The following is a 15316-nucleotide window of genomic DNA, read 5'->3' as shown; positions in this document are numbered from 1 at the left end:
GTCTCGGCCCACAGACCTTTGAGGTACCTTGTCAAGAGTTGGAGGGGCCGCGTCTTTCATGCAGAAAACCTGCAAGCGGCCTTTCATTTCAAATTCTCACACTCCATTGGCCAACCTTGTACAGGTCATTTTACTCCGGTTTTAAGGTGTTTTCCCAACTTATTGTTAACCTTTACACTCTTTGATGTTCTGTTCAATCTGTATGGTGTAATGAGAACACCGCTTAGTGTGGTCCTCTTTGGACACCAACTGGTGTTTTAACACTCAGTTTTTACAGTGGGTGATTTCAAGTTCAGTGTTGACCTTTTGGTGTTTGTATTAGGTCATTCTTTACACGATTATAACACCGAACATAAAATGAAAATGTTCCTGAAAAGTCACTCACTAGTTTTTGAGCTGTCAATGTGATCTGGATCAGCTTTACAAACTCTGAATAGGTTTTGGAGCTAGGGGAAGCAATCTAAATTGTGCTACCAACACCGGACTTGAAATCACCCAATGGAGTAGATTTTTTAAAAGTCTTAGAGCTTGTATCAGGAAAAAAAAAGTGTCAGATGAGACCCCAAATTATCTTGTGTACTTGGAAGTTTAAGTTTCAAATGGGTCTGATTGAGAAGGTCAGCCTCTAATACATGTATCAATGTAGCAATTTATGAAAAAGGGCTGTAAAGAGAGAGGGTGTTTATATAAAGATCCTAGATCATTGGCAATCCTTGGTCTTGTTGAGGGATGGACGATGTAGTCATACAAAGATTGATGGAACGTCAATCAATTTTTTTTCCTATCATAGATGTAGGTATCAGATACCCGAGTGTTGGTTCACAAAGATTTTAGTGTGACTGAATATAATAATAATGAGACTTGTAAAGCGCCAAATCCACTCTGTAGAGTGCTCAAGGCGCATAAAGAGCTAAGAGTTAAATAGCAAAATTTTTAGAAGATTTTTGAAAGTTTCGACAGAGGTACATATTTTTATGTCTTCAGGAAGGCTGTTCCACAAAGTGGGGCATGCAAAAGCAAATGATCTTTCCACCCAAGTTTTTGAAACTTTCGGAATGACAAGTAAGCCAGTGGTGGATGAGTGCAAAGATCTGCCTGGTCTGTAGTGATTGGTAAATGAAAGACTGTATTGTGGTTTCTGATCCACGAATACTATGAAAGGCAAGTAACAAAATCTTAAAGATAATCCGGTTTTTATATTGTACTTAATAAGAATTTTCACAACTTATAAAAGAGAAACAGAAAGGAAACAAGTGTAGAATATATTATCTTTTGAAAACCATGTCAAAATCTATCAAAAATAAAGATTTTTGTATTAAGAATGTCAACATTTTTGGTGCCCATATGTCTATGTCTGGGCCCCCTCAAAGGTTTTTGGCTCAGTCATTACACCTCTGCCTGGGCCTACCCATGAGCTCACATGGATTATGCCATCATCACACCAATGAAGCTTACACTGATGGCAACTTTCATTCTTTCTTTCTTTCTATCCAACTTACTCTCCACCCTGCCTTTTTATTCCATCCTTCTCTCATTCCTTGACTCATCATTCCTTCATTTGTTGATATTGACCCTCTTTATAGTGTGTTCATGTTTATGGGGTGATACCACAATGTTTATTATGAATCATTGTTTTATTGAAATCTTGGTTTCGCACACCCCATCTCACCCCTCTCCATCTGTTTATTTTCTTCATAAATCTAGATGACACTACTATCAAGACCCATTTAGTGAATTCTTATTTTCTTATAAACAAAGCCCTAGCTTTTCATTTATTCCGGGGGATAGGGCAGGCAGTTGTCATAGACTAAATACATCATCAATCTGGAGACGTTCTGTGCCGGAGTCCTGACCATTATCGCCCGTAAATACCTGTCTGAAATAATTGCCCCAGTGCCATTATTAGTCATGCCAAAGACCCAAGGCATTTATAGCTCTGTAAATCAGTTGGTTAAGGCCTACGCGAGCACGATGGAATGGAATAAAACGAGAAAATTACTCCACTCGCTTGCTCTGTAACTTCGTGGATTGCTCTAGAGGTGCTTTTGAGCCGACTTGATCACCAAAATACCTGTACATTTACGAGATCTTTGTATAGCTCAAAATACCCAATAATCTGTACTAACATCCACCCACAGAACTGGAAATTTCAATGCGACACTAATTCACATTTAAATCTTTGTAAAACACCTCCCTGTTATTCTTGAATCATGGGTTGGTCTGAAAGTTATTTGTCTGTGTCCTTATAAAGTTTGAATGAAAGTCACTGGTGTTCAGGCTAGAGTATGCACTACAGAACAAAGGTGTAGAACCACACTGTAAAGGCCAGGGTGTTAGACATTACACTAGTTGGTGTCCCTAAAGCACCACACCCTAAGGTGTTCAAAATTACACCCTAGAGAATAAATATAACACCAAGAGAGTGTATGAGTCACTACCAAAAGAGTTGTAACAGCGCGCATATGTGTCAAACTGACACCAAATTTCAACACCAGTGTATGATGACTGATGTGGTTCTCTGTGTACACCAATCAACACCATAGTATCTCTGCTGGAATGAAAACAGTGTCACACAGTGTGATCACAGTGTGTTCACATAGTGGACTATGTGGAAATAATATTCACACTGTTTAAATGCTCAAATTCAACAGTGTGAATATATTTTTACACTGTGGACACCTGTACCCAACAGTGACTGTTCACAGTGTGGTCACATGGTCGACTATGTGAATGTATGATCCACACTGTTGAAATGCTCAAATTCAACAGTGTGAAGGTATTTTCACACTGTGGACATCTCGACAGTGTGACTGTTCACAGCGTGTCCACATGGTTGACTGTGTAAATATGTGATTCACACTGTTAAAATGCTCAAATTTAACAGTGTGAAGGTGATTTCACCTTGCATTCCACACTGTGAACACACTGTGGCACACCCTTTGGGACACTGCTCTTTCCAGTAGGGTTTTGCCATCAATTTTTTCAAGTTTTATCTAAATTTCTCTCTTTATTTTTTATTGAACTTTTGATTAGATCTGAAAGCCGAGTTTCGGGAAGAGCCAGTAAGTGATCAGCTGATCTCGGGAGACTCGGCAGTTCTTGAGTGCACCCCACCCCGGGGTTACCCCACCCCTGAGGTCACATGGCTGAAGGATGATGAACCAATCATACTGGATAATAATAGGGTCAAGATCGTTGAGGACGGGAATCTACTGCTCAAAGAGGTAAGCATCTATTTGATCAAAGTCCTGTTACACATTTTAATCATAATGATAAATGATGATGATTGCTCCATTTACAGTATGGCAATTTGTGAGCAGCCAATTACCCCAAACCAACAATACGTATCTGGGGAAGGTTCTCTATAACTATCCAAGGTAATATAAAGGTTAGACTTATTAGATTGCTTATCTTAAAGAATATTTCTTTTCCTTCTTACTGTCAGAATTTGAAGTTGAAGTTGTAAAATCACGTAATAGACAAGGTACAAAAGTTTCTTTTAAATCATCTTCTTCTGGACTTCTTGGAAGTTTCACTGAGATTGCATAGTGTGCACTGTTTTAGGGCTTGAGGGAACCCAAAATTGCAAACCTTGTGTTCTCCTTGAAGCACACCTCTCACTAAATTCCTTTTACATTGAAGCAAGTTCCTGTGTGGCTACTTTTGATCAATTATGACAAGGTATATACCATAGAGGATACATTTCAAACTTAGGATGTGCTTGCCATACCTCAGATGCCATTTTTTAGCAACTGATTTTTGGTTTGAGGGTGGGCGATCACATATGCATATTTTGTAATTTAGAATAGAATGAAAATGAAAGCACGATATTTCTCTTGATGTGGGTGGAACTGGGGAGTTTCAATATTAAGTTATTGGGGAAAGATAGCTTGGCGAAAAGCAACTTTGAAGTTACTCTCAACTATTTTCTGCTCTATCTTAAACAAAGGGAGCGACAGTTGCCTATAATCCTGTAGATACAAGTTTTGGCGGTGTGAAATACAATTCACCTCCACGGAAATAGTTTTAACGATACCTGTAACATACCAGATGTGGTGCCCTAGTTTGAGGTCCTCCTACACAGGATTTGATAGTGTAAAATTCCTTCAGCGTTCCTTTACACAGTAAAAAATGCTGTTTAAAAATTCTAAAACGCTGTGCGCTATATCAACCCTACAGTAGTTGTTTAAACAGTTGAAACAAGTGAATAAAATCTTAAACAATGTATGTTAATATTTAATACTTCTCAGTAGATTAAGCATGGCTGTTTAAACTGTTAAGCAACTGCGGTAAGGTTTCTTTGGTATACACTGCAGCGTTGTATTACATTTGAAACAGCGGTTTTTACTGTGTAGCACAACAGATGGGGTGACCCTCGACTAAGGTCCCCCTACGTGGGTTTTGGCGGTGTGAAATACAAGATGAAACAAGTGTACACCTAAATGAGGATGTGGAGATAGACATATAGATGACAAACGCTTAACATGTATGTCCTCCCCGCAGCTGACATCGATATTTGTTACGCATGGAGGATGCATAGAGCGTTTGGTGTTTATGTCGCGGTCTGAGCGTGAAGTAATGAGCTAAAACTTCTCATGTAGGATGTTGACATACAATGCAGTCAGCTTATAAACACTCTAAGAAGGATTGGTCAAAATTATACCATTTTCTTGGTTAATATTTTAATATGTACGACCAATCGATTTGGTCAAAATCAACCAAATTTCTTGTAGATTTTAACTATTGTTTTGGTTGATTTTGACCATTTTGGGGTCTATCCGAGAATGAGAATGGTCATTTTGACCTATCTTTTTATAGAGTACATAAGAAGACAAATTAGCGTATCATTTGAAGGGCTATATTTTGCAGAACAAGCAGTACCGGTAAATCCAAATTATCATCATGGCATCATGTTTGATATTGATTTTCTAAATATTTAATAGTGACTATTCAGGGCAAGTCTATTAAATATGGGTTGTCCCAAAGTATACAATTTGGCCATTTTTGGGGTGGTATGGGTTGTGATAAGAGTGATATTGCCTGTTGCCCCTCTGTATTGTGCCGTACTTTCAATAGTCATTTTCTATATATTTAATATTATATTGTTTGTGGCGGACACTATTTTTTTTTTTTGGGGGGGGGGGCTCTAGGAAAGATGGTTGTCCCAATGGATATCTATTTGGCACTTTTAGGGGCGATATAGGCCGTGATAAGGGTGGCATCACCCATCAACCTCATGTATTTCTAATGCTGCTCGTAGTAGATAGAATTCAATCCAAAGCACTAATGCACTTTGGTGCCATGAATGGCCTATTACAAAGATTGGAGGCCGATGAGTGAATGTAGGAGAGAGAAAAACATCTATAAGAAAAAAAGCTCTGAACAAGAGAAATGTCCGGAGATATGAAAGACTACAGTGATTGGTGTTCTTTAAAGACTCATGCTAAAATGTCTTTAATCATGCATTAATATTTTGTTATCTTTTAAAACCTGTAGAAAAGTTCAATACAAGCTCATTTAGTAGGAATTAAATGCTGGTAAATCCCCCGAAAGTCCATATTTCTACTCCAATTCATCATTTGAATAGATGAATATTTATGACCTGAGAGTTATGATGTGGATAAAAAGAAATAAAACAAATTGTTTTACAGGATGACTTTTGTGATTGACATAAAAATTCATTTTGATCAGGCACCTAATTGAAATATGCATTTTTATTTCTTTTCTATATAAAACCGGATACAAAACATGAATTGGGCTGAAAATGTCAGGATATAATCTTTGTCTCTAGTTTCCTGATAGCCAATCACTAAGTCTATAAGATAAGTGGTAAAAGACCTCTTTTAGAAGAAAAATCAACACATTGCTTAGAGGTGGCACCAGATGTGATTTATTTACTGGCTATGCTATATGAGTTCGTTTTTTTATTTACTTTTCTGATCTGAATAAATTCAAACAAGATGATTGTTAATTTGGTTTTTATTTTCTTTCTTATTTTTTTAGCTGAGGAAAGATGATGAAGGAGAGTACAAGTGCAAGGCTCAAAACATGGCTGGGGAAATGATCAGCAAAGAAGCTTATCTCACCGTTCAAGGTATGTCATTCATTTCATTTTTCATAAATATTAAAAGACAAACAAATGTTCAGATTTTTTCCATGATGTTTATTAATAGCATGTAATTATTTTTCACTGCAAAGGATTAATTTCAAATACCCTTACATGAAAGATATAACATGAAAAAATAATTCTCAACAGTTCTCTATCATTCTTGTTATATTTCCATTATTGTATTGCTTTCAAATACCCTTACATGAGAAATATAACATTAAAAATAATTCTTTACAGCTAGTCCTCTATCATCCTTGTTCTATTTCTTAGTGTTATCATATTTCCATTGTATTGTCTGTCAAAATGCAGAAATTAGGGATCAACCTTGACAGGTCTTTGGCCTTTCTTGATCCACCACATCCTCTGCATTTTCATTTTCCTTTGTTTTACTAAAAACATTAATCTGTCGCCAAATAATACTTGATTTCTTTTTTTTTTTTTTTCAAATACAGTGAAGCCGTCGTTTATCAACCCGCCTCAAGATACGATCACAGCGCCGGGTGAAGCTGCTGTTCTCAGATGCGAGGTTGAAGGAGACCCGCCTCCTACGGTGTCTTGGAGTCGAGAGATTGGCGATCTACCGCAAGATAGGTGTGCAAATATTATATTACTTATTCATGTATTATGCGCATAATTAATACCTAGTGCATTAATACCTAATTTTTATGTGATTTTCAATTTGATATATTAAACTAAATTTATTCAATCTAATCTATTCAGGAGCTAGTCCTCAATGATTGATAAAGATGTATTCAAGAAAATATAGCTGAAAAGTCTATTTTGTATTATCATTATTATTATTATACTTGCTAAGAGAGATATGAGGTGGTATGTACGGTGGCATGATTCTCAAAATGGAGATGGATTTGTCTGTCACAATATTTTCATGCTTCCTTGAGCGTAAATGCCTGTTATATTGATGAGATGTGGTAGATGATATCACCCAGTCTTGTGCACAAACTGTATTAGGTTTATGATTTTAAAGACTAAAAAAAAATTCAAGTCCATGTTAATTTTCTTTGTGATGATGATTCTAAATATCAATAAAATGTAATGAATTTAGTTCAAATGGATTAAAACGCAACCTGAGCTTGATTTGTGATGTTTACCAATGATGAAACTATATACATTAAGAAATGTCACTGAAGAAAAAGTAACAAAATCATAACCATTCTACTTTGAGGGATTGTTGTTGAATCTTCATTAATATGTTCGTATAATCTGTTTACATTCTTGCAAAGCAAGTTGAAGTTAGGATCGATCTCCCATAAAAAAGAGAGGAGTTAATTTTCTTTTTGAAGTTCTATAGTGTTGTCAGGTTATCTCTCTGTGGGTACATCGGTAAACCTTAATTTTTACCAATAACACAATTTTTTTTACCTCAGAAAGTTTGTATGTGGCTGGCATCCTAGTCATTCATAAATATTTCTATTTGATTTGAATTTTCATTGCAGAAGTCAGCAGCTTGCTGATAATTCTTTGCGAATTCGTCACACGGAAGAGCTGGATGACGGCGTGTACATCTGCACTGCAGAGAATATCTGGGGTACAAGTGATGCTAAGGCTAGGCTCCGAGTCAGTGGTAAGTGTGTTGTATACTAGTTTTTAATAGGGTATCAATGTCAGAACACAGAAAAAAATTGAATTATTGTGAATGTCAAAAACCCTATAAATGTACATAATTATATCGAATGAAAGTTAAACTGCATTGATGAAAATTTGGGAAATCAATGCTACATCATTTCCGGCGAAGACCAGACGGGTCATATCCCTGAAGAAGGCCAAAGTATCTAGATGAAAATTTGGAGGTCAATAATTTTTGCCAAATTTCATTTGCATAAGGATCAAAAGTTTAAATTTTGGAACACTATATATGTTTTTTTTGATAGGTTATATTTCTTTCATGGTCTCAGTCTCTTGGTTAATAAATAAAAGGGTGGATATCAAAAGATAATAAATTGTAAAGCTTTACATGAATTTCAAAAGAATATAGATTCAGGGCCTGTTTCATAAGACTTGCTATGATATTAAATTTGCAATAGCAGTTTAAAGCTATTGAAACAACCCAATTTGATTGGCTGATGGCAAACTTGTTATCTTTTTTTTAAAAGGGACACTGACAGTATTTTGTGGTTTTCATTATTGATGGCTGTAGGTATAAAGTGATAGGTTGTACAATATTGAGTTTCAAAGAACATGTGATGAAACATACTGGATTATAGATTATATACCGGGAAGACTTAACCAAGGGAACAGATAGAGATTAATGTACCAGGAGCCTAAGTTACACAACACCCCTGTTCCATGTGAAGGTATTTGCAAATTAAAACCATCTTGCGAAGTTATCCATCATTGTATGAAGATTCTTCCCCTCTTCTCATATATATACCTTTCCCCCCTCAGACAAGGCAGAGATTAATTTGTTGTACATGCGTCAACTTGACGCGTCGTAATTGAGTTTGGGCCCGCGTAATTCTGTTCTGTTACCTACACCCCTCGCCATAATGCATATAGCATGTCGGGATTAATTCAATTTAGGTTTGCTACGGATAGGATTGCCTCCAACATTTTCCATCCTCATCCGAAATTGAGGCTGAAAATTGTCCCCGTTTCTGTTCTGCAGCATCGTGTTATCAACGATGAGTAGGGCAATTCCTGTGTCTTTTTACCAATTCTTTATATGTAGATTATCGTTGTTTTAATTGCCGGAAACCAATGCATTTCAATACAGTCCGATAAAATGGTTGTAAATACTTGTGATATGTTCATTGCTTGCATTGATTTCACTCATGAAGGGTTGGTCTACTTTGTATGATGAAAATCAATAATACTAATTCATTTTAGTTTGTAGGGAAATATATACAGGCAATGCTTCTTGGTTTCCAAGTTGTTACCCTTTTAAAGTCCAAGTTTTTGTTTTCTCGATATAATCCAAGATAGAGAGATGCAGGGAAATAGCAAATGATTGAAATGCAATACCCTTTCCAATAAGCACATGCTCAACTTTATCTCTCTTACCGCATCAATGTGGCATGCACATAAAAAAGAAGCGAAAAACAAAAGTACTTCTGTAATTGCGTTTACAAGGAGCATTTCAGAATGCACATTCTGCTTTTTGAAAAAGGCTGTGTTAACACACCCATGGGGGGAGATCAAGAAGTTTCCGTGTGAACCACCCTCACGAGTGGGAAACCAACCTTGTATCTGTTACATGATTCAGTCAATAATTCTTTATGAACATGATATACATGATGAAGATAGATGGAAAGGGACGCATATGGTCGTGTTATTAGGTGAATCATAGAGAGGATCCTTCCTTTTATAATAAAACAAAATCGTGCATTAGATCAGTGACAGTATGTGAAAGACAGGCCAATATTAAGTCATATGATGTGTATGTTTCTTAGACTTTTTTAACATGAATTTAGCTTTGAAGATGAAGTTGTAGAGTTATGTTTTTGGTTGTAATGGAGAATGTTTTTGTGCATGAATTAGCATAATATGAAGATGAATTTACTACAGTAATAGTAAATATTTGTTGAAAGGAACATAGAACTATTAATTAACTGACGGTAAACTAATTGGCCTAAATTCTGAACTTGGTTCAATTTTAAGTCTGGGCCCTGTTGCATAAAAGTTAACATTATGTTAACTTTGCAATGCAATGCTAACTTGCAAAGATTCCTTGATTGTGATTGGCTGTTGAGCATTGTTACTATGGAAAGCCAGTTGTGACACAAATCTCTAAACAAAACAAGTTAGGTAAATTGATCTGCTATTTTGACACATAAATTATTCGTAACTTTCAGGAAATAATAGATAAAAAGGTTTTCTTCATAATCAAAGCATGAATGAAGGTTAAAGCAAACATAAGAAACGTGCAATGTAAACAAAATTTTGACATGTTCAGCTTCCCGTAAGTTTAGCGTAGAATTAGAATGGATTTAAGAATATGGGATATTGAGTTTAAAAATTTGAAAGTAATCAAATTTTTTCAATATAATTCTTCCACTAATTGTATCCTATAGAAATAGACAATCGATAATTTAAAATCACCATTTAATTTTAAATCTTCTTTTTTTAGCTGTGCCTGATTTCATCCGTGCTCCTCGTGATAAGACCATCCATGTTAATGAAATGGTTCGCTTTCAATGTGAAGCGGTCGGAAGCCCGCCCCCATCCATCCATTGGCAGAAAGCAGGAACAGAGGTGAGTCTCCAATGTATATCGATCATTCTCATTTCATATCACTAACGAGTTTCTCTGAACACTTGTACGTTAAAAATATGAAAATTATTATTATGAATTATTTGTATTTGAAAGAACTACTTAGTACTTGAAAAGAACTACTTTTTGACAATTATATGAACAAAAAATGTGTTTGAATTGAAACTTTGATGAGGTTCCTGTACTGTATATTTACATACTGGTATCTATGCTTCACTTGCAGTGTTTTACTGCTCTATTCTATTGTCCAGGGTCCCATCTTACAAAGAGTTATGATTGCTCCAATCAACCTGAACAAAATGTAAATCCTTCAATGTCATTTTTTTTCTCAAGGAAGTTGGCATGATATACTTTGTAGACACCGAGGAAGAACACTGAACTGTCAAGGCAACAATTATATGTCTGAGTATACATCATGTCTAGGAAACATTTTGAACAAACATGCATTTGAAATATTGGCGTTGCTGGCTTTCTTTAGTTGTGGTTGATTGCATTGATCGTAACTCTTTGTAAGTCGGTGCCCTGAAGTGAATAGTTTTGCACAATCTGTGCTCAATTAATGCAGAATACAGGTGTTTCCTTGTAGGTTTAAGATCAATCTCTCCTTTTACCATTTACTTTGAATTTGCAATTTTCTTTTCAAATAAAATTCCATGTCTTAGGATAATCTACTATTCATAAACCAACAAAGAGGGCGCTTTGAGGTGTCATCTTCAGGTGAACTTCAGATCAATCCAGTTCAAATGGAAGATGCAGGAACTTATATCTGCTATGCTACTGGTGGAACAGGAGTCGCGGAAGCAAAAGCCGTCCTGCGTGTTCTCGGTAAACCCTTACACCTTCTTTCCTTCTCCTTAACTCAATCTATTCCTTACGTATATGCTTGCAATATATTATCTGCATGACTCACTAACTTCAAAACAGCCTATCCAATATAATTTCATTTAACTCTTTATATTCATTTAGATATTATTTGGAAGTATATCTTCTCTTTCTCAAGAAGATGTGAAAAGAAAAGTACTTTTTGGTCTTCGAAAAATGTTTCTTTAGTAGAAACTGAAAAAAAATTGGAACACTTTTTTTATATGTTGATTAAAAAATTGCCCAAATTCCCTGATTCATTCCTTTCATTTTCTTAATATCAACTTTGATATATTGGTATCCTTTAACTCGCATTCTTTGACTTGCATACTCGATTATACTAATCTTGCTTTACTCTTACTGAACATTATTTGTTTTATTTTTTCTTCTCTTATTCCTGATTTTCATCCTTGGTTCTTTCTTCCTACTGGCATGCAACATATTTTATCATCATTTCTCATACATCCTCATCTTCACCACCACCATCACCATCTTTCTGCATGGTTGCTATGGTTACGCCATCAATCCTTAACGATGGGATGATGTCCGTTACACTCTCCTCCACCACCACCACTCACCCCTTGGTTGTCCCATCACATTGGTTGCCATGGGAACGGGATGCTATCGCTACCAACTGCTACCAATGATAACCCTAACCCCCCATCATCTCTCTGGTCCTCCTGGGCTTTAGGGAGTGGAACAGGTGGAGACGAAGGTGAGGATAGAAAACGAAAAGAGAAGAAATGGCATCAGAATTCTCACTTGTTACAATATAATTATCATATTATTATGATTATTATATGTATCGTTATAATTATCTTCATCATTAGTATTATTATGTTATTTTACTTCAATTTCCTCTTCTGCTTCCTCTTCTTCTACCTCTCTTCTTACTATTCTTGTATGATGATGATTGTGATTATTATTATTTCTTTGTTATTAGTATTATTAATGATCATTATGTTTTTACAACAATAAATAATGTCATGCATGGTAATTATAGAATTTCAAGGCTTCAGTGGAAAAACAGTGTCTTTGAACATACCATACTTTCTTAAAGATATTGATTATAGGTGTGAAATAATGTCAATAAAATTACTAAGCATTATTGCTTTGGACTTTGTTTCCAGTCTAAAAAATAAAGAAAATGGTTAATTGAATGGATGTCTTGATTTGACCCACCTGAAGCAAGCGAAATGGAAGAACGTTGTCCCTTGTTGAATTGATATCCCTAAGCATGCAGGGAACAAGAAAGAGAATCGGGAGAAACAATCAATCATCTTTAAAACGTCCAACAGTTGGAATCAATTTAAGAAGAAATGGGTCATTCCTGCTCTCTAGTAATAATAATGAATTAAGTTGTTGTAGGGAATCATGAACAATCCAAGGAAGTATATATGAATATACATGTAAGCCCAAGTTCATCTCTTGCCTAAATTGAGTTTAAAGGACAAGTCCACCCCAACAAAAACTTGATTTGAATAAAAAGAGAAAAATTCAACAAGCATAACACTGAAAATTTCATCAAAATCGGATGTAAAATAAGAAAGTTATGGCATTTTAAAGTTTTGCTTTTGTTCACCAAAATAGTTATATGAACGAGTCAGTTACATCCAAATGAGAGAGACATCACTCACTATTTCTTTTGTATTTTATTATATGAAATATGAAATATTTTTATTTTCTCATCATTGTCATGTGAAATGAAGTTTCATTCCTCCCTGAACACGTGGAATTCCATTATTTTAACATTTTGTTCTTCAGGCAAGGAGGTCCTAATCGTCAAATTCGTAAAAATTGAAATATTGTATAATTCAAACAATAAAAAACAAAAATAGTGAGTGAGTGACATCATCGACTCTCTCATTTGGATGTAACTGGCTCGTTCATATAACTATTTTGTTGAAAATAAGCGAAACTTTGAAATGTCATAACTTTGTTATTTATTTTCAGCATTGTGCTTGTCTGATTTTTCTCTATTGATTCAAATCAACATTTTTCTGAGGTGGACTTGACCTTTAAAAGATAAATACCAGTCCTAACAATATCAAACTGAGTTGGAACAGAATGCAATGAAATTACCACCAGAAGGAAATAACATGGAAACAATTGTCATTATTATCCCCCCAAAATTATTTCAGCACATAAAGAGTTTATCACATTTTCAAGAACATGTGTAAAGGTCAACATAGAGAGTACAATTAATTATCAAGATAAAGTGTAAATTGAAAGAGAGGGAGGCCCAACTGAACCCCCCCCCCCCTCATGTACACACAATGTTTAAAATCAATGCATATTGCAGTATATTTATTTGCTTCAGTGAGACTGGTTTTCATGATGATCTTACCAATTTCTGAACATTTGAATTGTTCATATTTTTCTTTATAAAGTCTTATTGGAAAAGGTTTCCTAATTTTACTAATCAGAGATATATGACCTCCCTTTGTTGAAGATATTCTCCCGAGTTTGGCCGGTTGCCAGTAAATTTAATATTTATGGTTTGCTCTAATTCAATCTTACCATTATAGGAATGAGATGATAATTGAATTTGGTTTTTCACTTAGAATACCTAATAAATTTTCAAGATTTACAGTAGTAGGGTCATTCGGTCATTTCACATCGAGGTTTTAGAAATTCTTTTCAAAATCATGAATATTTCTTTTTTGTTTTATTTTTTGGAATCTCCATTTGCTTGTTTCTTATTTGTTGCTAACCCTTTTCATTTTGGAAAATGCAACAAATAATGAAATGAGGAAAATCGGGAAGTAAAATTAGTATTCATTTCATTCATTTGCATTTGCGATACATGTTCTTTTACATTTAAAGTGTGTGTATTATCAGTAACATACAACACTTTTTTTCTTATTTGTCTTTCACTTACTTTCCTACTCTCTCTATTGATTATTTTCCTTATCCCATTTTCTTTCTTTATGTTCTTATTTCCTTCTCCTCCATCCTTTCTATTCCTTTTCCATTGTTCAATCTTGATTATCCTCTTCTCTTCCCTTTCTTTCTTTCTTTCTTTCTTTTTTCTTTCTTTCTTTCTTTCTTTCTTTCTTTCTTTCTTTCTTTCTTTTTTCTTTCTTTCTTTCTTTCTTTCTTTCTTTCTTTTTCTTTCTTTCTTTCTTTTCTTTCTTTCTTTCTTTCTTTCTTTCTTTCTTTCTTTCTTTTCTTCTTTCTTTCTTTCTTTCTTTCTTTCTTTCTTTCTTTCTTTCTTTCTTTCTTTCTTTCTTTCTTTCTTTCTTTCTTTTCTTTCTTTCTTTCTTTCTTTCTTTCTTTCTTTCTTTCTTTCTTTCTTTCTTTCTTTCTTTCTTTCTTTTTCTTTCTTTCTTTCTTCTTCTTTCCTTCCTTCCTTCCTTCCTTCCTTCTTTTCTATCTTTCCTTTCTTCCTCTCTTGCCCTCCTTTCTTTCTCTCTCTCTCTGCCTACCTCTCATTTTCACCAATCAACCACGTCAGGTGAGTCATTAGCTCCGCCCCCAATCATCCAATACGGTCCGGCCAATCAGACCTTGTTAATAGGATCGACAGCTACGTTCAGATGTCATAGCAATGGGAACCCATCCCCTCACATTGAATGGACTAAAGATGGAATAACACTCAGCACTACCAATCCAAGGTATCTTTATTTCTAGGAAACTTACCCTCAAATACTCAATAGGGCCCACGCCATATATTTCACATCCATTTTTATTTTGCATTCCTACTACAAGATGGAAAATTCGCAGAGTATATATACTCTATAGGGCCCACGCCATATATTTCACATCCATATTTTTTTGCATTCCTGCTACAAGACGGAAAATTCGCATAGTATATTTTCACAAATATTTTGGATTTGTGCATTTGTATTTCACTTTGTGTAGAAATATCAGGAAGTGAAAATTTCTGCTTTCACTAACGAAAATAAAACCACCGCAAACAGATAAGCATATACGTTTGACATAACAACTATGTTTTACAAGAACGTTTCCTGTCTACATTTTTTATTATCATATGAGGCATTTTGGGCGACCTATTTTTTTCTAAATGCTTACAAGATGGAATGGGCAGCGTGTGAAAATGTAAGAAATCAAAGAGATGTGTAACAGTACGATGTGTCCCAAGCAAAGAGAAGAATA

General features: G+C 35.1%; 1 protein-coding gene across 1 annotated transcript in view; it reads left to right on the top strand.

Annotated features, from left to right (window-relative positions):
• Positions 1 to 15316, top strand: part of LOC121419566 (roundabout homolog 1-like) — a 53773-nt gene that overhangs the window by 16819 nt on the left and 21638 nt on the right. Inside the window, exons 4-11 of the mRNA XM_041614019.1 lie at positions 3034 to 3224; positions 6004 to 6094; positions 6562 to 6700; positions 7564 to 7691; positions 10194 to 10318; positions 10999 to 11161; positions 11889 to 11912; positions 14655 to 14814. Coding sequence (XP_041469953.1) covers positions 3034 to 3224; positions 6004 to 6094; positions 6562 to 6700; positions 7564 to 7691; positions 10194 to 10318; positions 10999 to 11161; positions 11889 to 11912; positions 14655 to 14814 — 1021 coding nt within the window. The remainder of the gene's footprint in view (positions 1 to 3033; positions 3225 to 6003; positions 6095 to 6561; positions 6701 to 7563; positions 7692 to 10193; positions 10319 to 10998; positions 11162 to 11888; positions 11913 to 14654; positions 14815 to 15316) is intronic.

Source organism: Lytechinus variegatus, chromosome 8 (genome assembly GCF_018143015.1).
Source record: "Lytechinus variegatus isolate NC3 chromosome 8, Lvar_3.0, whole genome shotgun sequence".
Classification (NCBI taxonomy): Eukaryota; Metazoa; Echinodermata; class Echinoidea; order Temnopleuroida; family Toxopneustidae; genus Lytechinus; species Lytechinus variegatus.
Note: the sequence above shows the minus strand (reverse complement) of the source record. Positions and strands in the feature narration are given on the sequence as shown.